At 40.3% G+C, this 25,800-nt stretch overlaps 2 protein-coding genes across 3 annotated transcripts in view; both read right to left on the bottom strand.

Moving 5' to 3' along the window:
* Window positions 1-25,800, bottom strand: part of LOC138006883 (lysyl oxidase homolog 2A-like) — a 39,688-nt gene that overhangs the window by 3,919 nt on the left and 9,969 nt on the right. For both annotated transcript variants that reach the window (XM_068853497.1, XM_068853496.1), the window contains exons 2-9: window positions 20,276-20,477; window positions 18,781-19,146; window positions 18,154-18,348; window positions 14,714-14,854; window positions 13,194-13,503; window positions 11,413-11,542; window positions 4,576-4,739; window positions 3,521-3,844 (exon numbers count right to left, since the gene is read on the bottom strand). In XM_068853497.1, coding sequence (XP_068709598.1) covers window positions 3,521-3,844; window positions 4,576-4,739; window positions 11,413-11,542; window positions 13,194-13,503; window positions 14,714-14,854; window positions 18,154-18,348; window positions 18,781-19,146; window positions 20,276-20,452 — 1,807 coding nt within the window. In that variant the 5' untranslated portion in view covers window positions 20,453-20,477. The remainder of the gene's footprint in view (window positions 1-3,520; window positions 3,845-4,575; window positions 4,740-11,412; window positions 11,543-13,193; window positions 13,504-14,713; window positions 14,855-18,153; window positions 18,349-18,780; window positions 19,147-20,275; window positions 20,478-25,800) is intronic.
* LOC138008795 (uncharacterized) overlaps window positions 21,914-25,800 on the bottom strand; it is a 5,632-nt gene continuing 1,745 nt past the window's right edge. The window contains exon 3 of the mRNA XM_068856096.1: window positions 21,914-25,800. This exon is cut by the window's right edge and continues 302 nt beyond it. Coding sequence (XP_068712197.1) covers window positions 23,838-25,800 — 1,963 coding nt within the window. The 3' untranslated portion in view covers window positions 21,914-23,837.

Here is a 25,800-nt window from a genome sequence, read left to right as displayed (position 1 = left end):
CCGTTTTAGCCATCGAAAAAGGCTTTGTTCAAACTTCGCGTTATCCAACGATCACAAGTTAGCTTAGCGACCCGGCCAGAGACTCCAATTACCTTCACTCCGGGTGGGAGACAGTTCTTTGCTCCCATCAAAAATCAATTCCCTCGTACCCTGGAGTTCTCAATACTTGTTGTTGTTCATCTGTGAAACTAAAGAAAGACTTTTGCTGTAGGATTTCAGGGAAGAGAATTCAAGGAAGTGATTTTTGATGGGAGCAAAGAACTGTCTCCCATTCGGAGTGAAAGTAATTGGAGTTTCTGGCCGGGTCGCTAAGCTAACTTGTGATCGTTGGAATAACGCGAAGTTTGAACAAAGCCTCTTTCGAAAGCTAAAATGGGAAAGTTTTCAGAGATTGCCGACGTTTTATTCGGCCTCTGTGAAGATTCGACGCCAAGCAAAGACCACGGAAGGAAAAATTAACTATCGTCCGTGCTCTACCCGGAATTTCGAGGCGACTGGAGCTGCTGGAGAGAATTTACGGCCGTTTTCCTTCGGCGGATCGGATCGACTGCTTCGTGAGGGTACCCAACCTTGGTTAGTATATACAGAGGGAGCAAACCGGTTCCTCTAAAACTAACAGGAATGGCCGTAAATCGGCTCAAAGACCACACAGGAGGGAAAAAGCATCCAACTAAAGTAAGGTAAGACGATTTTTATTTAAATCGCTACATTTTCATAGGTCACAGAAACAATCGTTATTTTCCCCATACAAATCCTTATAAATATGCAAATCGCTCGAGTCACGTAACAAGTGCAAAGGGCATCATATAAAGAGCTGCTCATATATCGAGCTTGGGGTACCTGTGAAGAAATAAATCCAGGAAATTACTTGAGAGAAAACGCCGACCAACGCCGGTAGTGATGGACGAAATGTAGAACGGTGATACTCGCTCTTCTCTGGACAACTTAAGCAATTGTCTCTTATAGACAAGTAAAAAATTACGCCAGCATTTCAAATAATAGTACTTCATCTATCAATCCTTTTGTGAGAGCACATGAGTCCAACAAATTGACCTACTCCCAACTGAACTGCTTCATAGCCAGGAACCCATGGCCTACAACTCTACTGTGTTCGTATCACGGCGTTTTCACAGACCGATTTATTTTTAGATTGAATTTCCCGCGAATGAGACTCCCACAGGAGCCCGATGACCAATTACAAGAAATTAAGCTGACGTCATAGGGTCACCGAACCTTTATTTGTAATTCGGTATTTCTTTCGCTCCAGTCGTTTATTTTAATGTCATTATTTATTTTCTAATTACAGCTGTACCGTCAGCAAAAATATGTGTAAAGGATTAACCTTTATATGAAGCTTTTGTCCGCGATTTGTTCAACAGGTACTGCCTAAGGAAAATTCTCGGGAACCCTTCGGGTCCCCAAATCAAAATTTAGGAGCCCAACCCAAATTTCCAGGAGTCCACAATAATTAAGAAATTAATCTTTTTTTACACGCCACCGCTTACTCAAAGGCACCCAAGGCACAATCAATGCTCTTGCTCATTCAGTTATATATCCTTTGCCAAATTGTTTTTCTGGGACGGTCTACAAGGTTGTTTCCTGAATCTCGCTTCTTCGGATTTCATGTTAGAGCAGCATGAGTTTTAGTACCAGTCTGTGGCAAACACTGTGCAGCTAATTTCAAGAGATGTTATGAGAAAAATAAAGTAGAGAAAGCCAAGGAAACCTTGATAATTTCCGTGATTTTGGCGGTACGTGAGTAAAGGACAGTTAGTAAGGTTCTTTATTATAGAACTACTGCGTGGCTGTAAGCCTTCTAAAACTGGTGAATGATTCAGGTCGAAATGTGCGCCTCGTGAGTCCACAATATTTTGACCACTGTGAAGACGAATATCGTTGCCGATAAGAGTACAGACAACGCTGAACCACTTTCGATTTGTTAATTCTCTTGTCCAAGTGCAAATTATAGCCTACCAAGTCTCGATACCATATGGTAAATTGAAAAAATTTCTTGCTCCAAAAAGAGGCTTGGTAGGCTAATTTGCAATTGGACAGAAGAATTACAAATTGACCGCCATTTATGGATAAGGTCTGTATACATTTCTTTCATTCAGCACGGATATAGACTTGTCCAACGTGTGCCATGGTCTACCAAAACCAAAGTATTACTTGGCACTCAACCTTCCGTCCAACTGCATGTGTATTCGAATTAATGGCGGAATTTCCCTGTCTTTTATTAAGTTATCTTCACTTGCTAGCGCTGAAGGCTCCTGGTTATTCAGACTGATTTCAGACTGATTTCCTCTGATCCGTGTAGCTATAGCTTTAAAGAGGGGGGTGGGGGGGGGGGGGGTAAAAGGCGCACTGTCGGCTTCCATTGATACCAGTTCGTAACCGAAGGAACTACCGACGTTAAATAAATTGACTTTACTTTACTTTTTGTCTTGAAAAATTAAAAGAACTTTTAAGGCAAGTGTTCTTCCAAATTTTAACCCAGTTGGCTTATCATGAAAATCGTATTTGCCCTCAAAAACTAATAAAGAACTAGTAGAATCTCGGATTATTGAAGTGCTGTGCTTTCGACAGTCGCTTTGGAAGCAAAGGAGAAGGTAGGGAGAGAAACAATCTTATTGGAACAACAATCATGAGAAGTGAAATCGTCATTTGCGAATATGACGTATCAATGCACTTATGACGTAATCCAAGATGGCGCTGAAAAAGCCGACGAACGAAAAAACGAGCATTTGCTAAAGCTCACCCTATGCACAGGATACCCAAGATTAGAAATTGCGTTCTCCCAATGTCTAACGCAATTAAGTAGCAAAAAGAACTCGTTAGTATATGCAGTATATGCAGCTTTTGTAAAATTTCTCCGGCTTTCGAAGCTCTTCTCAAAGATTATTTTGGTCTACTGGATTCAAAATTTCAAAGATATATTTTTTTAAAACGCCTTCTCAATGATGCTCAGCTCCCATTTTGTGGCAAATTCAAATTTAGCGCTGGGGTACTATAAACTGGGAACTCCATACAGAAATCAAATCAAACAACTAACGCCAAATCGTACGCTGGTTTTTAAGGAGCGGGGAAAACCTGAGTACCCGGAGAAGAGCCTCTCGGAGCAGAGTACAGAACCAACAAACTCAACTCACATGTGACATCTAGTCTGCGAATAGGAACCCGGGCCACATTGGTGGGAGGCAAGTGCCATCTCGTTCCCAGGGTCTCTCTTCTCTGCCTCCCTGGTTCAAGCTGGTCACGTGTCTCCCAGAATCTGGGAGGTTCAACGACAATGGAGGCAGAGAAGAGAGACCCTGGGAACGAGGTTGAGGCGAGTGCTCTCCTACTGTGCCACCCTGCTTACAGAAGACCTCAAAATGTGGTAAGAACATCAGTGACACACTCCGATATTGCCTCGGTGTGCCACTTTTCTTGTTATTACCACACTTTGACGTCATCTGTGACCTATTACTGAACAGACGCACGACAACATGGAATCTCTTTGTTAAAATGGCGGTCTTACCAATAACACAGGAAGTGCTGATCACCCAACTTCCATAGTCGTACACTGGACATTTTGCAACGTTATTCCTGAAATCTGATTCAGCCACCTGGTTGCCTGGGTTCAGGTGCACTCTGAGGTAAAATGCCCCATGTGAGAAGTCGGTACAGTCCACCCATTGGCAGTCAATTCTCCAGCTGTAAAGATCATAACATCCTGGGGATATTCCTTGGCCTCCATCCACAGAACAGTTGAATTTTTTGTCATATCCCGGGTAACACTTGGTATCTTCCAAACAAAAACTTGCTTTGTGGCCCTTAGCGATCTTTTCGCCATTCCCTTTGTCTAGATAAAGGAACCAAGGAAAAACAACAGCCAAGTAAGTTCTATCCACCATCTTGCATCGTGCTCCGTTTCCCACACTTACAGTTCAGAAATGAAGCTAAAAAGCTGCACACCAAATTTTGATACACTGCGCCAGCTGTGTCAGGCCGCAACTATTAAGTCACAACAATAAACTTAGCGTTAGATTTTAGACTTGTTTTAGAATTTCGGATGGAAATCCGATGGAACAAGATCTTTTCCAAAATTTCCCCTCGAAATTTTCCAAAACTTCCGTTGAATGGAAAGCGTCCATTTATTCCCCATAGACTCCGGACCATGCGCGTTTTCAAACTTGTCATTACAGACATTCTTCAATTCCCTACGCTTGTCTGTGTTTGTTTCTCTTCTTAGAAAACGTTGATTGACCTCATATGGAAGACTTGCTTTTTCAGATGCATGCAAGGAATTCAGCTCTCTAAATACACCACGCCCTCGCTAAACGTCACAAGGTGTCCCCTCACTCTACTCGTGAGTTTCATTGTCACCTTTGATAAGAATTACAAGCGATAAATAACACTGAAATGTTTCTCTAACTCTGCCCCTCAAGTCAACTTAAACAGTTAAGATCCCAATTCTCACTTATGTCCTCTCGAAATTCTAAAAAAAAAAAAAAACCCGTCAAATAGAAAGCGCCCAATATCATGATTTGGGATGATGTATGAGAATTGAACATTGGATCTTTAAACACTTACTAATGAGGTCATATGAAGAGAACATTTCCATGGAGTGATGATGTTTATGGCATTTGTGCCATTTCCACTTGGATTTGGGTACATTTGGACGGAAATCAGCTAATCCCACGTTATCAATTTTTACGCTAAACCTCAACAGTCGCCGAATGTAATATCTTACGTCGCTGTAAATGATACAAAAAAGATAAAACGTAAACAAAGGCCATGTACACTCCATCAGAATTCTTTTGTGATTCTATTCTATTCTATTATATTCTATTCAGTCCTTCATTTGCGCTATTTATTTTATTTTCTCTTTTTCACTTGAATTTTATAACACCGGTGCATGGGAAAATACTTTCAAGCGTTCCCGTCGTGTTTCCTTGGAGAGTCCTCGATCAAACGTCATTATTAGGGAGCTACATGCAACGAGGACGTCGACAAGGACGGGAACGCCAAGTTTAATGACCAAACACACTTGCTCTGCATGCGCACCGAACGCATGCGTTTTACGTTTTACTACTGAAACATTTTAACAACGACACGAAACCGGCCACATTTGAGGTTACGCACAGTGATGTTGTTGTCGTAAAGAAAATTGTTGAGCGTAACTTTGTTGTCTCAGACGCACGATCAATATTTCATTTTATCTTGACACATCACAGGAATACGACAGAGTTACTACACAAGTGAGTGGCGAATTGACCACACCAATCAGGCAATTTAAAATTACCTTTCAGATATGTATTTCTCCGTCCTAAGCTAATTTACAATAAATAGACATACGAATAAAATTCAAATTAATGTTTACAAGAAAACCAAAATAGCTCGCTGTGAGATAGATTTCACCCCTTGTCTCCCGAAACCTAGCCGTGAGAGATAGCCATTGCACCAACAGGACAACCACGCTGGAAAAACAGCGATCTACTGGGGGACCAGGGAATTTTCATTCTAGGTGGTAGGATACATAGTGGAAGTTATAAGCCTTGCAACCTAACTAAGGATAATGAGATACATGAACTAGTAAGGATGATGGAGGCAGTGTGGCCCAGTTTTCAGGGCGCTTACGTTGAGATCCGGAAATGACCACAAGTTGAAAAAAAAAAAGGATAGGGAAGGAACGGAACTTTATGTGTCTAGTGTTCTAGAGCTAAAGCACTAATTGGGGACACTGAAAACTGAAATGAACAAATTAACGTAAATCAAATCAAATCAAATGTTTGTTTTTGAGGAGATGGGAAAACCGGAGGACACAGAAAAACCTATCGGAGCAGAGTAGAGAACCAACAAACTTAACCCACATATGACACCAAGTCTGGGAATCGAACCCGGGCCACACTGGTGGTAGGTGAGTGCTCTCACCACTGAGCCATTCCTACTCCTTATAAAAAATAGTGAATTTGATCTTGGTAGTCTCTGGTTCAACGTCTCAGCCGCTCTTCTAAAAAGCCAACTGGTTCACCTCCAGACACTCGGGATTCGTAACACTTGTTGTTGTTCTGTTCTGTCCTTTCGTTGATTGTGTTTCATTGGCCCTGGTATGTAAAAGCCGGGGGATTTTTCATTTTCTTTTTGTGATGAAATTTCGAGGTCCTCCCCTTTTCCTTACCTGGTAAACACATGACTCTCCTTCTCAGACAAAAAAAAACCTGTGACCTTCCCCCATTCCTATCTTTCCATTATTTATTGTCGTACATTTATTTTAGGTCAAAATTTGTCTGGAACTTTTGGTCACGTTATATTTATGTTATTAAGCGCAGTGGGCATTGGTCTGTAATCTCGCTCTGCCAGCATGGGCAAGGATTCGCGACGAAATTGGCAGTGGAAACTGCGCTTGCGGCGAATGTCAGGAGTTCGAAAGAGGTTCTGATGTTTCTTCTATTTAATGTGGCTGTCCACTAGTAAGGCATGTCAAACTGACAGCTTCAAAAAACAGTCAAATCAGTGAGACCTTTACCGGTACAAGAGGGCCAACTAGATGGAAAGATGGAAGCCTCGAACGAATACATTCAATTCTCAAACACAATTTTGCCTGGTTTCTAAGACTCGTTTTGGGCGACCTGCCCTCATAAGAAGAATTTCTGTTTCAATCTCCCACCGACGCAGTCCCACAGTTTCTTTAGAAACTAAGATTTTGTTTGCTGCCCTCATAAGGACAAATTTCGCCAAGAGTTTATTCAGGAAAGAAAACGTCAATGGGGCAACAAAGAAAGTATCAAGAAGATAAGTCAAAAGGCCTTTTTCTTGACCTCCGATAATCTTGCCGCTGCGGGAAGATTCCTGCATCACAACTATGATTCGACTACGATAATGACCATCCTCGTGAAACTTAGGAAATTTCAGGGTAAGATTCAAGAACTGGAATCCAGCATAAGAGAACATAGCGATGGGCATTTTCTCTCTAATGGACTTCACTTGAAAACTGGATGCCATTTTCATCACGAGGCAAGCCAAAAAGATTTAAAGGTGAGGGATGGCGCAGTGTTGAGAGCACTCACCTCCCACCAATGTGGCCCGAGCTCGATTCCCAGACTCGGCTTCATGTTGGTTGAGTTTGTTGGTTATCTTCTCTGTACCGAGAGGTTTTCTCCGGGTACTCCGGTTTCCCCTCTCCTCAAAAACCAACATGTGACTTGCACCTATTTGGCTGCTAGAGGAAATAGGCTTTGAGAAAGTCTAATGGAAAATGAGGAGACAAACAAAACAAGAATTCTTCAAGTGAACACTGAGGTAATAGCAAGTGATAAAGATTATGAAATAGAGAGGCAAGATTTAAATCTCAGTGCCATTAAAAACATGAAAGTTCTTGAGATGAGCTGTTTATTGGCCGGACAGGCTAATTTGTACTTGGTACATCATGGAAAGAGCCAGAGAAAGTAGCATATGTAAAGGGACATATCGCTAGTAGGATCTTATCAGGCATGGAGAAGTGAAGGAACGTCAATTTCGGGCTCGGAAATTGATGTAGTGGAAAGGATTGAATGCGACGTTGAAGAGATTTTGGGATCTGCATACTATGGGAGTTACACCTCCTAGACCGGTGATGACTCATGATGAATCAAGTGCTTGACACAAAGTGAGAAAGTCAATCAAGTTCGAGAATGATCATTCTGTTCCTGTTCCTTGGCAAAATGAGTGACCAAGCCTTCCACACAACAGGCCGTTAGCTGAGAAGCGCTTGGAGTCCACAGAGCGAAAATTAGCAAAGAATCCAGAAATAGCGGAGTCGTATCAGAAGGTCATTGAAGAATATTTGGAGAAAAATTACATCCGTTGAGCGAAGTCAGGTGAGCCGACACCCACTGAAGAATGGTTACTTCCTCATTTCCCAGTTATGCGCACCGACAGGTCTACATCGAAAACGAGAATTGCGTTTGATGCGTCAGCTAAGTTTCAGGGAAAGAGTTTGAACAGTGAGGCATTACCGGGACCAAAACTGCAAGCAGACATGTTTAGTATTTTAGTGAGATTTCGAAAGGAACTGGTTGCCCTGGTGGGTAACGTAAGTCAAATGTATCACCAGATTGCCTTAACTTTGGAAGACACGTCACTGCACAGGTTTCTATGGAGAAATATGGACCAGAGCAAGGAGCCAGAAGTTTCGAATTTTTGAGATATGTGTTTGCAGGGGGTTATTGTCCTTTTTGTGCGCAGTATATGTGGCAGAAACATGCAGATGATCACAAAGCAGAGTATCCTGTAGCAGCTGAAGCGGTGAAGAACAGTTGTTACATGGACGATCTGATGCCATCAGTGGAAACGGTGGCAAAGGCAAAGGAAATACGACAACAGTTAACCGAGCTTGGAGATAAAGAAGGATTTCATATCCGCAAATGGATCTCTCAGCATCCTGAAGTTTTCATGGACATACCCAAAGCTGATCGAGCTATTAAAGTGGATCTTGAGAAGAAAGAGTTTCCAGTGACGAAAACCTTGGGAGTCGTTTGGATTGTTCAGGAAGATCAGTTTTCATTCTCCTTTCTCCCGCTACTAGAAGAATTGGTATTAACAAGAGGAACGTGTTGAAGAAAATGGCTTTAATTTATGACCCCTTTGGATTTCTGACGCCCTTCGTAGTGCGAGCTAAAATACCGATGCAGGGAGCTTGGATGGAAACTCTCGGATGGGACGAAGAGTTGCCAGATCGCTTTAAAACGGAATGGAAAAGATGGTTTGAAGAACTAGGAGAGGTTGGTGCAGTACGTGTTTCACCATGTCTGAAGGAAGACAAGCAACTTCGAGATGTTACTATCCACACGTTCTGTGACGCTTCTGAGAAGGCATATGCCGCAGCATCGTAGGTTCGCCATGAGTATGAAGATGGAACTGTAAGCACAAGGTTACTTGCAGCAAAGTCACGATTGGTGCCACTGAAAGCCATGAGCATTCCACGATTAGAATTAATGGGATCACTGACTGGTCTCCGACTGACACTGAAGATATGTAGAGCACTCGAGCTTCCCATGATGAAGGCCACATTTTGGGTGGATAGCGTAAATGTCGGGTTTTGGGTACAAGAACAGAGTCAATATTTGGAACCGTTTATATCCCACCGGATTGGAGAAATTCATGACGAGAGCAGCCCAGATCAATGGCGATACATTGCAACGAAACTCAACCCTGCGGACCATGGAACTCGAGGAATTTTAATTCAAAATTTAATTAAAGATGACTGCTGCTGGTATGGACCCCCATTTCTAAAGATGGGAGAAAATGAGTGGCCAGAGAGAAAATTTGGAAAAGACCCAGAAGCTTATGAGGAAGTTAAATCAGACAATCGAGAGCAGTTCTTGGAAAAAGAGATATGCATGAATACGCAGAGCTATTACGTGAAAGCAATCATACCAAAGACCACACCAGACCCAATGGAATATTGAAAATGGTATAGAAGCAAGTCAAAAGGAAAGCTAGAGATAGGAAGGTCTTTAGTGCGAGTGAACGGTTCGATTAATCGATTTTTAGCGAATGTTAGGAAACCTCAAAATGATCGAGAAAGTGGGGAGTTAAACCCAAGTGAACGTAACAAGCAGAAGAGCAACGAGATTGTTTTCATGACGAAATAAGCAAGATTACGTTACTGAAGATTACACCAAAGCTATATGGGGGTCTCCTTCGATCAAACACGCGACTGCGATATTCAAATGATTTACCAGAAGAGATTAAGTTTCCAACCATCCTTCCAGAAATCACATCGTTACCAAGTTAATTGTGAAGTATCACCATGAGCAGGAAGGTCACGAGATGGGAGTGAACTTCACATTGAACCATTTACGAGAGAGGCACTTTTTGATTCAAACCGACAACAAGTAAAGCGATGTATCAAAGAATGTGTGGAATGTAACAGGAGATTCAGGAGCTGCCCAGTACGACAACAGATGGTGCCGTTACCTAGAATTCGATTAGAGATGACTCAGAAACCATTTGTTAATTGTGCAACAGATTTTGCAGGACCATTCTATACGATGCAAGGGCGAGGCAGACCACGAGTAAAGCGATACCCATGCTTATTTGTGTGTTTACAGACACACTGTTGTCACTTAGAAATTGTCGCTTTTAGAAGTTGTCGCTTTCTTAAATGCGCTGACACGTTCGGTAGCTCGACAACGGTTGCCTAAATTGACCCTCAGTGACAATGGAAGTAACTACGTTGGAGCAGCACGAGAAATCAAGGAACTAGTGGATAGCATGGACCAGGAAAAAATCCAAAGGCTGACTTCCAATCAAGGAATTAAGTGGCAATTGAACCCACCAGAAGCACCACATTTTGGCGGTGTATTCGAGAGTATGATTAAAGCGGCCAAGAGAGCAAATTTATGCAATTTTAAAAGAAGCAGACGTCAATGATGAGGAGTTACAAACAGTCTTTACAGGAGTCGAAAGTTTGTTGAATTCCAGGCTTCTAACTACAGTTAGTGGAGAGGCAAATGACGAGCCTGTGTTGACCCCAAATCACTTCTTAATTCGCCAAATGGGTGGTGAGCTTGCACCAGACACAGTCGATTCGATGGCGGTCAGTGTGCGTAGACGATGGAGACGAGTACAGCAGCTGATTGGCAGAGTATGGAGTCGTTGGATGCGAGAGTACTTGCCAAGTATTGGATCCCGGAAAAAGTGGTTCCTTCAAAGAACATGAAAGTAGGGGACGTTGTGTTGGTAATTGACCCAGACGCACCGAGACGGGATTGGAAGCTCGGACGTTTTGAGGCAGTGTATCCCGGTAAAGATGGACTAGTGCGAGTCGTAGACGTAAAAACCAGGGGAGTAAAAAAACGACGACCAATTTCCAGAATTTCACCGTTGGAAGCTGAAGTGTCCTAAGTGATTTGACGGAACAGTAGCACTAGCCGTTGTGATTGTAAAAGATGTGCACCGTGAACACTGGTAAGAACATTTCAACAGTTTTATTTGTTTAATCAGAGATTTCAAGTCAGGTTCAGCATGAGCATTTATCGGAACATTTGAACAATTTTCTCTATTTGTAAAATAAATCGGTTCAGTGAAGTTTTCAGTTATTGTGAATTGTAAATTCAAGAGGGGGGAAATGTTTAGGAGTATTTTCTTTTCCCCATTTTTATTATGTAAGAGTTCTTTTTTGAAGATTGAACCGGAAGTTACGTTGGCGCGGAATGAATGACACATTTACAATTAGAGTTTAAAAATAAAAGTCCCCGGATTTAGAAAAACGGCGCTTACGCCATCAAAACGTTTATCGTAGTTTTTCGGAACTTTGTTTATTGGAAATTGGATTGAAGACTTTTAGGAACCTGAGGAGAAACAAGCCCCCGCCCTCCCCCCCCCCTCCCCCCAATTAAAAACGTACCTTCTTTAATGTCATAATCTCTGAATAACCTACTTAACCTGATCACATGGCCGGCAGTTTCTGACAAGCAATTTTCCTCCAATGGACACCTCAGTTTCCCCAAAGGTATGGAGTTAATTGTCATGTCGCTTCGAAGAATATCAGTGTCGGGCACAATATCTGGTAACTCTGAAAATAAACACAACGACAATATGAATAAGACAGAGGCAAGATGTGCAATGGAGCGATGCACTTGAGATGTTAGGGCGTGGATGATTATTGATAAGTTGAAGTTGAATGAAGAATAAACTGAGTTTATGTTAATTGGAACTCGGGAGCATCTTGTAAAAGTTCGAAGTGATAGTCTTTTAGTTGGCGACTAAAAATTTAGGAGTCTGGTTCGATTCTAATTTCCAGTTTCACAGCCATATAAACAAGATGTGTCAATCAGCTTTTTATTCATTACATAATATTAGGCGTATTAGAAATATCTGCCACTGGAGGCTGCAAAGACCTTGATCGAAGCTATGGTTATAAGCAGGATTGATTACTGTAATGTTATATTATATGGTTTGCCAGCCATCCATATTCGAAAACTGCAACGCGTTCAAAACGCTGCTGCCAGGCTGTGGGCAAATACTGCGCGCTATTCACATATAACTCCTGTGATGGTAGATCTTCATTGGTTACCCGTTGAATTTAGGATTATTTTTAAAATGATCTTAATGCGTTTTGCGCCATAGAACTATTAAATTATTATTATTATTATTATTATTATTATTATTATTATTATTATTATTATTATTATTATTATTATTATTAACCTCTTACTAACCAAGCACGAGGACCGTATCGGGAAATATTCGCCCAAGGTCGTAGCAATACGGACCGAGCTCAACGTGGTCCGTACAAAAACGACCGAGAGCCAATATTTTGCCGGTAAAATCAGTTCTCAGGTTGAATTCGTTTTAACCTAGGTTAAATTGGTGATCCTCATTTTACCTAGGGTAAATACGCACTCAGATGAATTGAAGAAACTCTTTTTGGAGCCTAAATGAAGCCTAAAGAAAAATTTGGGTCAAGTAAGGATTTGTTTTGGATATTACAAATGGGCATCAATTGACTTATTATTCAGAAGTAAATAATTAAAAGAACTGTTGAGCATGTTCGTGTAGTGGTGAAGACACAGGACTATTAATCTGGATCTAAGTGCATAGTACAGTTCTTTTTTCCCTTACTATGATGTAATGTTGAGGCTGAATGGGTAAGTGAATTAATACAGAAACCGGCAGGATGATACGAAACATTAAAAAGATGTGCTGAGATGAGTAAGACAGAGTTTGAGGGAAAGTAAAGGTGTTTTTACTTGTTTTATAGGGGGTTGATTAGGTAAAATAAGGATCCCTAATTTAACCTAGGTAAAAACGGATTCAACCTGAGAACGGATTTTACTTGCAGCAAATATTAATTCTCCAGTACGGTCCCGAGCAAGCGAGGTTAGACGGTAAGTTGATATGGCATCGTTTCTTTGAGCGATCGAACACTTCTCCACACGGTGAATATTCACGGTAATCTTCGTCTTCCATAAGCGAACTTTGAAAGGTAACCTTTTACATGTAAAACCATGGACTCTTGGTAAAACTAAAGTACGCTTGCTATAATTGTACTATTGCGATCAAACAAATAAATTCCGCTTTTGAAAACCTTTTGTGTTCCGCTCATCTTAAATTCCACGGGAGAGAGAAAAAATCCTGAAACGAACCGTTTCCATGGTAATGGTCCGTACTGTAAACTCCTAGTATTAATATCGTCATGGTGGCAGCCTTAAGTTTCTTCTCACCATCAACACAAATGACTCCAGCTACACTCTCTTCGCTGCTACAAGTGACATTTGCCCATTCGTCTTGCTGACAATTGTAAATGGAAACTTCATCCAAACGGCACTTTACTCCGGAAATGATTACTTTAAGGTTCTTTCCTACAAACACGTTCTCGGTGACTGCCTGACTTGCGAAGCCCAAGTTAAGCTGTCGGCAAACTGTCATGGCTTCCTTTATCCCCCAGCCATCGGAACATACGGATCCCCATTTGTTGTCATGGAATACTTCCACCCGACCCTCTTTGGGGTGCAAGCCACCTTGAAGTCGTATCTGTGGTAAACCAAATTGAGCGTTTTCTTAGATACAATAAGGACTGACACTTGCAGCATTTTCATACCCGCCAACCCGAGCAAATCATTCTTAGTCAGTCTGCAATAGGTAAAAACAAAAGCATCTAAAGAAATTAAGTCGATGAAGTTAATGCAATGTATTGTATTCCACGGATCAATAGGGTCCCTGTAAGTCCAAGAGAATTGATAAAACTTCGAATTACGTTTCGTCGGAAAAAAATGGGAGCGTTGTCTCAGGCAAGTTGATAAAAACTCTCATACACGTCGCGTGGAATTCCCTTTCCAGAGCGGTCAGCAAAAAAGTTCCCGTCGAGGCGGGGCCCAGGAGTTTTGCCGTTTTTCACCGTTGCAACACTTTGTGAAGCATACATGAGTCAAATGACACTAAGCAATTATTGGATGAGGTTGAGCATGATATCATGAATTATCAAAACCGAGGTCTGTGTGTTATCTGCCGAAGCCGAAGGCTGAGGCAGATAACACATTACATCATCAGGTAAGACACTAAGGTAATTTATGAAATCCTTCGCCGGACACCAGCTTTAGGAAATTTGAAGGACATCAGTGGGAGATGCTGACTTTAACGGGAAAGGACAAAACGGGGAGCCCTACTCCATGGAGTACTTAAATGGAGTACCCCTAAAAATCATTTATTGGTCAAATTAAATACTTAATCAACATGGTGAGGCATTTAGATGCACATACCTTGATTTCTTTCCAGCTCTCCGATCGTTACAGTTTGATGCAGTTCAGGAATTGGCAGCCATCTTGAATTTTCTTCTAGGTATCTCATGTATCCCTTATTGTAGTGTATTTATTTATTTGTGCATTTAGACAAATATTCATACAAACCCGTATACCCCTTTATACCCATATAGACCCATGTATGCCCATAATATACCCATTTATTATATAGATATTGATGAAATACCAGGATTTCTCCTTTTGCTAAAAAAATCATATCTTCACCGCACGCAGTGAACATATCATTTTTATCTTTCACATGTGAGGATATAGGTGTTGCCCTGCTAACCAACACGATTAGCCAATAAAACGCGAGCTTTCTATAAAATTCGTATCCCTGCGCGGCCATGTAATATCCTCTATGTATACCCCTGTAGTACACAGCGTATGCCCACTCATGCCCATGTATGCCTCTGTATACCTATATTATATGTGTCAGAACACACCTTGTGGCCTTGAAGCTTTGGCGCGTGACACTTGACGCCAACATCTTCATAGTGATCACAATTTGACTTGTACCAGCCGCGATGCCGACATTGCATGATACTTATCTCATTTCCTTGGCAATAAACATCATCCATTATCGTCTGAAACACACAATCAACGAGTCCATTAGAAAGGTAATATATTGAGTGTTTTTTTGGGGCGGGGAGGTGGGGGAAGGGAGTAGCCCCCTCCTGCTTGGGGGCTTCAGGGCGGTCACCCTGGGAAATTCTGAAATTTTGAAATTGATTTGGTGCCCTCTGGTGCAATCTGAGTCCTCCCAAAGAGCATGTAAATTTATGCCTGTGTCATGGTAACTAATTTATTATCTCATAATATTTGGATTATATTGTGTCTAGTTCACAACACTGACAATATCTTTTTTAGTACAAACAGGATAGAGTATAATGTTTATTTGCTTTGTTGCTGGTTTGATAGAAACACTTTGTTAATTCATTGTTTTATAACTAATTTCTGAATGTTTTGATTGAATGTAAATTAATCATCATCAAAAAGAAGTCGCTGTCATAGTCACTGTCATCATTTCCATCTTTGTTAGCATCAGCGTGTTCCTCGATGTCTTCGAGTGAAAAATGCCCTAATATAGCCCTGGTCGTGTTTTCTTTTCCGCCGATTTTCATCTGATGAAGCCATGATGAATCGATGAATATATTTTGAAGGGAAAAAAACGTTTAAAAGACTGTTTTTTACGAAATAATTATCTTTGATGACCTTTACTCGAATAAAGAAACAGTATCGCGCAATCTTCTTCCTCCCACGTGTACTGGAGACCTGGTTACGACATCTCGTTCCCAATCTTTAGCAACGCCTCGAATGCGAGATAACAGTAGCAGTGAGGTTCATTCTTATGTAACCGTTGAAAGTCAGTATTTCTTTCTAGTTTCAAGTTTGCGCAAAATATACGGATTTAATGATTCGAGGACTTCCTGGTCCAGGAGCAAGCCAATAGTCGTTCTCTTTGGTGCTTATAGAAATGATCGAGGCCTCTGGGAACAGGATAATACCATTCCCGGGCGGGGGGGAGGACTCCCTTATAAGGGCTTAATGGGCACGTGCGGTCAGCCAGGGTATGTTTTTCGGGATTTTTGTCTTAAACAGGGTATCGAATTTATCATTTTTTGTCTTAATCAGGGTATCGATTTATCACTTTTTGTCTTAAACTGGATATCTTTTCTCGGAAAAAATTTTTACAAGCCCTTGTTAATTAATGTTGACTTCCGTTGACTTTGGCATTGATACCAGGCACATTAAATGTCTTAAACAGACAAGGAGTTTGGGCATGACTCTCAAAGTGTGAGGACGTGTCATTCCGTGCTCCGCTCCAAAGTTTTAAAACCTGGCTAGCATGAGCAAAAATTTACGTTTATTTGTTTAAAAACCGATAAATTAGCCAGGAAATACCTATTTGGAAAAAAGAAGACATATTATGTTTGGGACCGGACACGGCTGTTGGAGAAAAAGACGCGAGACTCCTTCAGTAAAACTTCGTTAATATGCTTTCAAAGATTTTTCACACCAAAACTCTCTTACATTTGTGTTTCTATATGTGTGTGTTTCTATGTTTTTGTACGATGCAGATTCTCCTTAACCATTATGTACGTTATAGTTATTGTTAGCAGCCCGCCACAAATTTCTCCCCCCTCAGTTTATTACTGAAGATGGCTTATGATGGGTTCTTGTGATTTCAAAATGTTATCTTTGAATGTAAGAGGATTGAGCAACTTTAAAAAACGACGTTCAATATTTGCATGGCTTTTTAAATAGAAATGATCTACTTAATTATCTGATAATTCTTGGTAAACTATGTATATGGGAGTGTAGAAGAAACAAATCACTTCCAAAGTTTAATCTGTTTCTACACAAAGTAGAGGCTAAGCAGGAGACCGAAAAACTTATTGCTTCAAAAAATAAGAAGCTCCAAGATTTTTGAAAAAGATGGGAACCATTATTATGATATATATATATTTCAAGTTTTCAAACCCGATACAGTCTCTCTGTGATACTACGTGGAGAAAGTTTGTGGCTGGCTCATTAAAATCCGTATTATTTATTTATTTATTTATTTATTTATTTTTTTTTTTTTTTGTTATTTAATTAACTCTAGCTCTAAAACCTAATTTGAAGTATTTGCATCGTGTTTGTGATGTGTTGTGTTATCTACCTCTCTAAAATTGTAACCGCTTTGCCTTGTGTAAATAGTGTAAGTATTATATAGAAAGTAGAATAAGCTAATTAATTGATCATATTGTAAGTAGTGTATGTATTATATAGTATGTAAGGTTAGATAATTACAAAATGGAATTTCAGTAGTGTGTTACATCGTCCGTACTTGTAATTAGGGGTAGTTTCGTGAGTATTGTATCGTAATAACTAAGTGTTGTAAAAAAAAAATAAAATAAAATCATGGTGAAAAAAAAAAACAAAAAAAAAAAAAAAAACAAAAAAAAAAATGTCTTAAACAGGGTATCAAAAATCGGACTTCTGTCTTAAACAGGGTAGGAAAATCAGCGATATTTGTCTTAAACAGGGTCATGGTATGAGGGGCTACGCCACATCTTCCCACCCAGGAAAATATCGAGTTCCCCCGAGGGGGGGGAGGGATGCATGCTGTTATTTTCGCTAGGAGTAGCATCATTCGTCCCCGAAAGCAGCAAAGGTGCAAATGATGCTGCGACGGACACCAGTAAACAAGATGACCGAAGTCATATCCTTATAATTGCTGCAAGAACCCAAGGCCAAACGATGTGCACTTTTTATAAACTGCTAATGCTTAACATTTGCTGATAAACGACACCACAACTCCGTGATAAACGAACGGCTATCAGTTTTTTTTTAGTTCAGTTTTTAGTTTTTATTATGTATTTTGCATAAAATATCACAAAGCTATGCAATGCTCCCAGTTAGCAATAGCTAGTCGAGGCGAGCATTGCTTACAAATATATTCCAGATAAAATGGTTACAAATACATAACTACACATTCACATAAAAACAAATAAATAAATAAAATAAAATAAAATAGATTTAGAATACAGTTAGTGCAGCGGAGAACAGCTTAAAACTTGTACAGTATAACATAAATAAACATGAAAAAAGTAAAAAAAAAGTAAGCTATCAAATTAAGGAATTCCCCCATTAGAACTATGAAACGTTATCCATAGGATCTGATTGGTCGATTGCAGCCCCAGGAAATTTCCTCAACCAACCAGAAGCGAATTTTGAAGTGAATTTTGCGCATCTCTCATTTGTCGCTTGTTATGTTTGTGAAGGCTTGACAAATGAACTAGCGCTTGAAAGTTTTGTCTGGCTATCATGGCGACTTTTCACTTGCCACTTGCCACCCACCCACCATCATTTCAAATACTTCACGTAAAAGTCTGTTTACCTTTCCAACTCCTCTTCCAAAATTTGAGTTCTTTGTTGCCATTGCCGCTGACCCATATCCCAGAGATCTACACACGACATTTGCCTCTCTCAGGCTCCAGTGATCATCACAAATTGTACCCCAAGTATCACGGAACTTTACTTCCACTCGTCCCTCAGAGATCTGGGCGCCACTTCGAAGTCTTATCCCTTGTGGCTTCAAAAGAATTACGATCAATCAATCAATTTGGCACTCTCACAGTGTAAAGAATCAGTTTAAGGTGAGTAAGTTAGTCTGTCGGAGCGTTCGCCTTTCACTGCTTGAAAGAGTGAGTGAGTGAGTGAGTGAGTGAGTGAGTTAGGTAGTAAGGGAGGGGGGAGTGAGTGAGTCCAGGGAGGGAGGTAGAGAGCAAGTAAGTGAGTGGGTGATGGAGGGAGAGAGGAAATGATTGAGTGAGTTAGTAACTCAGCCAGTCAAGTTGCTTTGCCTACCAGTCATTCATCCCGTCTTACAATTAAAGGGAAATTGCCTTCCTTTGTTAATATAAGGTTGCCTAATTTTTGCCCGGCAGTTCAAATCCTAAATCGTCTCATCTCTGATCTCAGAAATACCGTTCAAATCGTAAAAACAGTTCACTCTCTACCTTACCTTTTCTGCCCTTCGGCGGAGGCACTTGATCCTTAAGACTTTACCAGGCTCACACTCTGAGCGACCCCACCCTGCATGATCGCATGACACGATAGACGACTCGAACCCTTTACACGTCACCTGGTCCAGCCAGTAGACGGGTTCCTCCTCCTGCACTATCGACGAGTACGAATCCTGTTCCTCGGTGTCTGGGAATCCAAGCTGACCACACAAAACGAATGAGTTAAGAGGTATCCAATTGGAAGGACAAATGTAGCCCCACTTCCCCGCCGTCGAGTGTTGAATTTGAACAACACCCTCTGAAATGTAGTCATCAATAATCAGGCCAAGTAGCCTAACGTTAATGTTTGCATCTTCCTCGTGTTCCTGTTAGGAGAAAGAAACACTAGTGAACATAACAACGACAGTAGGAACAGCAAACAATAAAAATAACAACATTGACAGTAGCAAAAGCATTTAACTATAAAAAAGTGCGATAAAGTATATCTAAACATATACTAAAAATTGGTTAAAACTTTGTTAAGAAAAGACGGCGTTTCGACGTTAGCTAAACGTAGTCATGAAGTCATGATCAAAGTAATTTGAAAATTGCAATCTATAAATACTAAAAGAACAACAATAGATTATTTAAAAAATTATTATTACTATTATTATAATAATTATAATAAGTATAATAATTATTATTTTAATTGTTTTAAATGTGGTCTGTGCGATACAGATTATGTTGAGTAATAAGCCCGACACCTTCACAAATGCATTGCTGAACACAAAAATTCGGCAATTCGTCGGTATTTTTGCAAGCTCATAGTAGTAAAGAAAGAATACCAATTTAAGGTCTTAAGAAATACGAAATGCTCCTCATTAAGAGTCTCAAGCCTAATTTGAATATCCAGACGGATGCCATTATTTGCCAAACGTTTTGTTTAATTTTCATTGTTTCTTTCTTTCTGGGCTTCTTATCTACTAATAGGGCGTTTTCAACCAACCTCTTGAGACACCAATAACAATAGAGAAATGCACGACTTCTGGTGGACGAACAAAAGCGGCTAATGAGAGATCTTTTGTTTTCGTCCACGTGAAACCCTAGCAATTGCTGGTTTTCACGCACGTGATCAACAGCCATGTTTTTCAACGAAAACAAAAGGAAGCGTTTGCATAATAATAGAGTTAAATTCCCGGAGGATTTGGTCGGGGCACCAACATGGCCGCCTTTTCTTTGTTTAGGGCACCAACATGGCGGTCGTGACGTCATGTGAAAACCGAGAATACAGTTAGTTGCCGAGAATGTTTAATGAAAATCCCACGGCCTTCTAAAAAAGAAAGGAGCTTTTTCACCAATGGCTTGGGGGGTAACAAGCAAACGTTTGTCATTTAAGGGTTTTGTTTGTCATAAAGAGATTACGATAAAGCTAATTTGTATTTTGCAGAGAAGTTTTCGGTATTCTTGCCGACATCGTTGCTTTAAGATTAGAAGTTTTTGTTTGTGAAGTTTTACCTGAGCAGTGCTTCTCGCGGGCTCTGGGATAGTTGTCATGTCATACGCATGCAACTTACACATGACCGAAGCAGGGTTGATGTCGCGGCAGTTATGTCGGCCCCATTCTCTGTGAGAACAGTGCGCAATAGAATCCTCAGTTCCAGTGCATCTGATGTCGTCCAACCAATACGACATAGATCCACGACCGAAAGCGCTTGGCCTTGGAGAAGAAAAACAAAAACATTCGTCAAATAAATCTGTTTAGGCATCAAGGTCTTAGGATAGAGCTAAAGGTACAATTCAATAACTTACAGATGACACAAGAAATAGCAAAAAGAGAAACAAAAATGAAGATATTGAGAAAAGCATTTTGAAAATAGAAAGCACGTGAAGCTGGCGTTTCTTTCGGGCGGCTCAAAGTAGACGTAAATGGTGCGGGGCTCTTACCATTCTCGTTCCCAGATCCCTTCGTTTCTCTTAGCCGGCGGTGCCGTCGCTCGAGAAAACGAAGGGCCCTGAAATAGAAGTCGTCAATAGAACTAAACGTGGCGGCGCTTAGAAGTATTGGATTCGAAGAGTCCATGTGAAGCTTAAAGTAGCCTCAACTTAGATAATGTGAACCTCTTGCCGAACAGAGAGAAGCAATAAGTAATATCGTAGGTTTAAACAAAGACACTCTGATCATTTTACCGACCGGCCGCGCCACATGCCCCGATTGGGCTTGAGAGCAGGAGGTCGTGGTCGTCGGCTAAGCCAACACTCTGTCTCTTAAAATGACCGAATGAAATTGCTGCCCTTGTAAAACATTCGCAGATTGTTTGACGCCGATCGTAGATATTCCTCGCCAGAATGAACAATAATGAACCGTGGGCCACAACTACCATCACAAGAGTAGGCTACTTTTCATTTTCAATTTGTCATGGGTTCTCTACGTCACAAAAAAGCAAAAATGAAATCGACATGCTGTGCGCTTCTTTGTCCTCGTCGTTTGTTTAATGGAATGAATGTTTCTGTCCGTTTTTCTGACGCAAAACGGTGCTCCCAAAAAATCGCTTTTTTAACGTGTTGGTACAGAAATCTAGTTTGGAAGGTGCATGCCCCTAGTTATAAACTTCTGCCTCTGTGCGATGCGGGAAAAACACCGAGAAGGGCTATATCATATTCTGAATGATATCAAAAATCATACCGAATTAACGCCGTTTTTAAGCTCGGTTCACGAGAAAGAAACCTTTTTGAGATGTTCTGTGTAAACGTTTTAATTGTTGAAGAACTTATCCTGATAAATTTGTTCGAAAACGTCAGCTATTCAAGCTGAACATGGAAGAAATGATTGAACACGATAACGAATGTGCTTTCCCTCATAACTGGCCCAAAAATATCTGTTACAATTATGGTCATTAATGTCATCATCAAAGATTCCTTCAGTTTCGCTGGACCAACACCTATAGTCATAACCAGGGGCCCGTTTCTCGAAATGTCCGAAACATTTCGGGTCCGAAAAGGCATTTGTGAAACTGCTAACCGCTTGTTTTGGAGCCGATCTTTTATCATGTCGTTAAGGTAACAAAAAGAATAAAGGGACTGTGAAGTTTGACGACTTTTAAATCCTTTCCGTTCTTGAGATGCAACACGCCGGGCTGGCGAGGGATTAAAATCGGCACGCTCGTTAGCCCGCAGTAACTACTTTTGCTCAGCGGGTTTTCGCAAAAGTGTTGTTTACTTATCCAATATGGCGGAACTCATCGTGAATATACACGATACTGTTACTTCTTATATTGCTAATGCACCAGATAAGAATTTAGCGACAAAAATTGGCGATGAACTTTTAAAGCTTTCAAGAGCCGTAGTTAAACACCACACGTTTCCAGAACAACAACGTTACAAGTTTTATCTGGCACAGCCCTCAAGAATGCTCGCAAGAGAGGTTTACAGGTGGAATAAAAGCATCTGTAGAATGCTGAAACGTTCTCCGTCACTTCGCAACCCCTGGGGAATAACACTTAAAAGAAGCCTACCACTCGAGCTGTTTGATACCTTAAAGACAACTGTTATTGCCTATGGCTGGGGACAGGTGACCAGAAGTACTAATCACGTGGAGGAATTAATAATAACAGAAGAAGATCATTTCAACAGTCTTATAATGTCTTGGAGCAACAAGTTTCGACGTCAGCTGGAGAAGACAGAAGTGCTAATAAAAGTGGAGCAAGACGGTGGATATAGTCGAGTGTTGATCGATGCAGCCAGGCCAGTAAAGATAAAGTACTCTAAGAACCTAGAAATGCTTACTTTGTCTCTCAGTTATGGCCACTGGAACAGAGTAGGTGTTCCTCAACATTCCTTTTACCGTGGTTGAATATTGTGAATTATTGCTATATAGGGATTTAGTCTGTGGCATCAGTATAATGTTTGATTTTAATATACTGCCTGGAGTTATTTAGGGCCTCTTTTTAAGGTCTGTAAGGACAAAAAAAAAAGTCCTTTATTTTCATCCTGCTAATTCTTAACTTTTGTGATTATGTTTCTAAGAGGGTAAATAGTCAGTCAGGTATACTTTGCACAATATTTTTTTACTATCAGCCTATCTACTAAATTGAATGGGGTTAAGAAATGTTTATTGCCCACAAAAATGTTCTCAGTCCTGATTTTCTTCATTTACCAGCCCTCCCTGCCAATAAATGATGTGAACTACATTGCTTTTCTAAGTAAATTAATCATAAACAGAATTATAACTTATAACTGGCAGTGAACCTCTAGCTCTTGGCAAATTGCTTCATCAGTTTCAACTCTACTGAAACCAAGAAAGCAATGAAATACAATTGTATGTTAAGCTCCAACACTAATAATTTACAAGTTGTGTTCAACATTGAATGAGTGAAATTGACAATTCTGTCTCATAATGTTGCTCCCAGCCCTCCCTGCCAATAAGTGATGAGAGCTACATTGCTTTCCTAAGTAAATTAATCATAAACAGCCTTTTTCTTTACAACAAAGTTTATTGATAAGAAACAATCCATGAACATTCTGAAAGAATATTGATCAAAAGTTTCATAATTGACATGTTATAATGTTTACATCAGTTGTTAAACCAAGAAAGCAATGAAATATGTTAAGCTCAAACACTAATAATTTATAAGTTGTGTTCAACAATGAGTGAAATTGACAATTCTGTCTCATAATGTTGCTCCCAGCCCACCCTGCCAATAAATGATGAGAGCTACATTGCTTTCCTGAGTAAATTAATCATAGACAGACTTTTTCTTTACAACAAAGTTTATTGATAAGAAACAATCCATGAACATTCTGAAAGAATATTGATCAAAAGTTTCATAATTGACATGTTATAATGTTTACATCGGTTGTCAAACCAAGAAAGCAATGAAATATGTTATTATTAATTAAGCTCCAACACTAATAATTTATAAGTTGTGTTCAACAATGAGTGAAATTGACAATTCTGTCTCATAATGTTGCTCCCAAAAATACAAATGTAAGAATAAAAAGTCTAGTGAGGTTTTACAAGAAGTTTCGCAATAAGCATGCTGCAAATCTCCTTGGAAAGCAGAACGTGAGGCTGAAATCGCTAGAAAAATACACTGAGCATGTTGCAGATTTCTTTATCAAGTTCTGCATTGTGTGCAGATCTGTAAACAGCCTTATAAAGGCTTGATGAACAATAAACACATTTTGCTTGGTTTTCACCCATTTCAAAACCACAGTAACAAAACCCAGGGAGGTGAGCCTCTTTAGGTGTGTACTTGTCCTTGCACTTGACATAACGAAAGTGGAATGGGTCTGTTTTTCTAAGCCAGATAGAGCTAATGTACTCATGGCGCATAACTAACCTCCAGCGAGTTGTGAGGGTAGCGTGCCGTGCAAATGATGACAGGGTTACATGTTTAGCCTCGCGGCCTTGCATTGTGTTAATGCCTAATCCCAATCCAAATTCTTTAAATAATGCTTTGTTGTGAAATGGAATTGCATATCCCACAGTCCAAACTGTAGGATTAACTGATTTCAGTAAAAGGGAACAGGTATTAAAGAATAACTGGCAGTGAACCTCTAGCTCTTGGCAAATTGCTTCATCAGTTTCAACTCTACTGAATTTTGACACTGCGTCACGCAGTTGAAGGGCAGCAAATGCAATGGAAACAAGTCGAAGTAATTCAGGCCCAGTGTCATTTTCTCTGCTTAGGGAATCAATAAGGAACATAAATTTGTGGCAAAAGCATTTGGTTTCTTTCCCAGTGAAACGATATTCAAATTTCTTTTTTCTGCCTTCCTTGAGCCACTTGTTTAGCTTCTTATATAGTCTAGATGCACCAACTTCATTCTTAACTGAAAGCATGAATTTTTTAAGTGGACTTTCATTAGGCAGGGTTGATACATCACAACCTGCCACAGGAATGTCACTTCGTGAAATTGCTTCCTCCAAAAGTAAACAATGGATATACTGCCAAGCATTGTTTGAATTATGCAATGGCTCTGCTACAGCAAAGTCTACCAAATGTCCGATAATAGGTTCACATTCCTGCCTAGATTTCTGACCTTTGATGAATTGGGTAAGTTTGCTACGCTTGGTTGAGGGGGCTAGATGTGTGGCATCAAGCTCATTTTGTTTTGCTTTCACCCTGGATGCTGCAGAGAGCCTGTCATTGTATTTCCATGGTTGCCATGTACACTCCTCACTCTCACCAATTGACCCACTGACAGTGTCTTTGTTAGCTTCATGAACATTTGCAAAGGTAGAAAAGTAATGTGCTGCATTACTTAACTCACCAGCAAATGTTGCGAGCCACTTCATGTCAGAAGGGACTAATTTGAACTTAAATTGCACGGGATACCCTGCCACAGTATACTTCTTACTCTCAACATAAGCAATGTCAGAAACTAATTTTTTTGCATAAAGCTTCATTACAACATGAGACTCAGAGCAATTAGCTCCAGCAAGAAGGAAATTCTCATTCTGGCTAGCAATTCGTTCCCCTACATTAATGAAAGAAAGAAGCCATGCAGTAGCCTCATCGTCCTTGCCAAACGGTGCCCCATCAGCACCTATGGCTACTTTGAAATTGTATGGGGCCTCGTTAAAATGATGAAGAAAAGGTGATCCATCCTCGCTTAAGACTTTATCAACATGAATGTACAAATTTGCAAGTTCAAGTAGAAATTCTTCTAGTTGCCTGAAAGCTCCTTCTACTTGTTCATCTTCCCCCAGGCTCCCACAGAATTCAGATTTCATATCCAACACTGTACCAATTTCAACAGATTTGAGAAAGGAAATAACCTTTTCATAAGTTAGAATTTTAGGTACTCTCACTCCTGAAACCTTAATGCTGCTTCTATGAGCACTATTTCCATTAGACTTCATGCACAAGCTTTGCCTAACAGATTTGTACTTTTCTTTGCTGATTAAACCTTTACAATAAAGAACCTTTACACTTCTCACTGAATTGTCAGTGCTTCCTTCAAATTCAGCTACTGCTTTGTTTACAACTGATGGAAGTACTTTCCTTGTTTTCTTAGAGCATGTAATGTAGTTCTTT

Source organism: Montipora foliosa, chromosome 6 (genome assembly GCF_036669935.1).
Source record: "Montipora foliosa isolate CH-2021 chromosome 6, ASM3666993v2, whole genome shotgun sequence".
NCBI classification, from domain to species: Eukaryota; Metazoa; Cnidaria; class Anthozoa; order Scleractinia; family Acroporidae; genus Montipora; species Montipora foliosa.
Note: the sequence above shows the minus strand (reverse complement) of the source record. Positions and strands in the feature narration are given on the sequence as shown.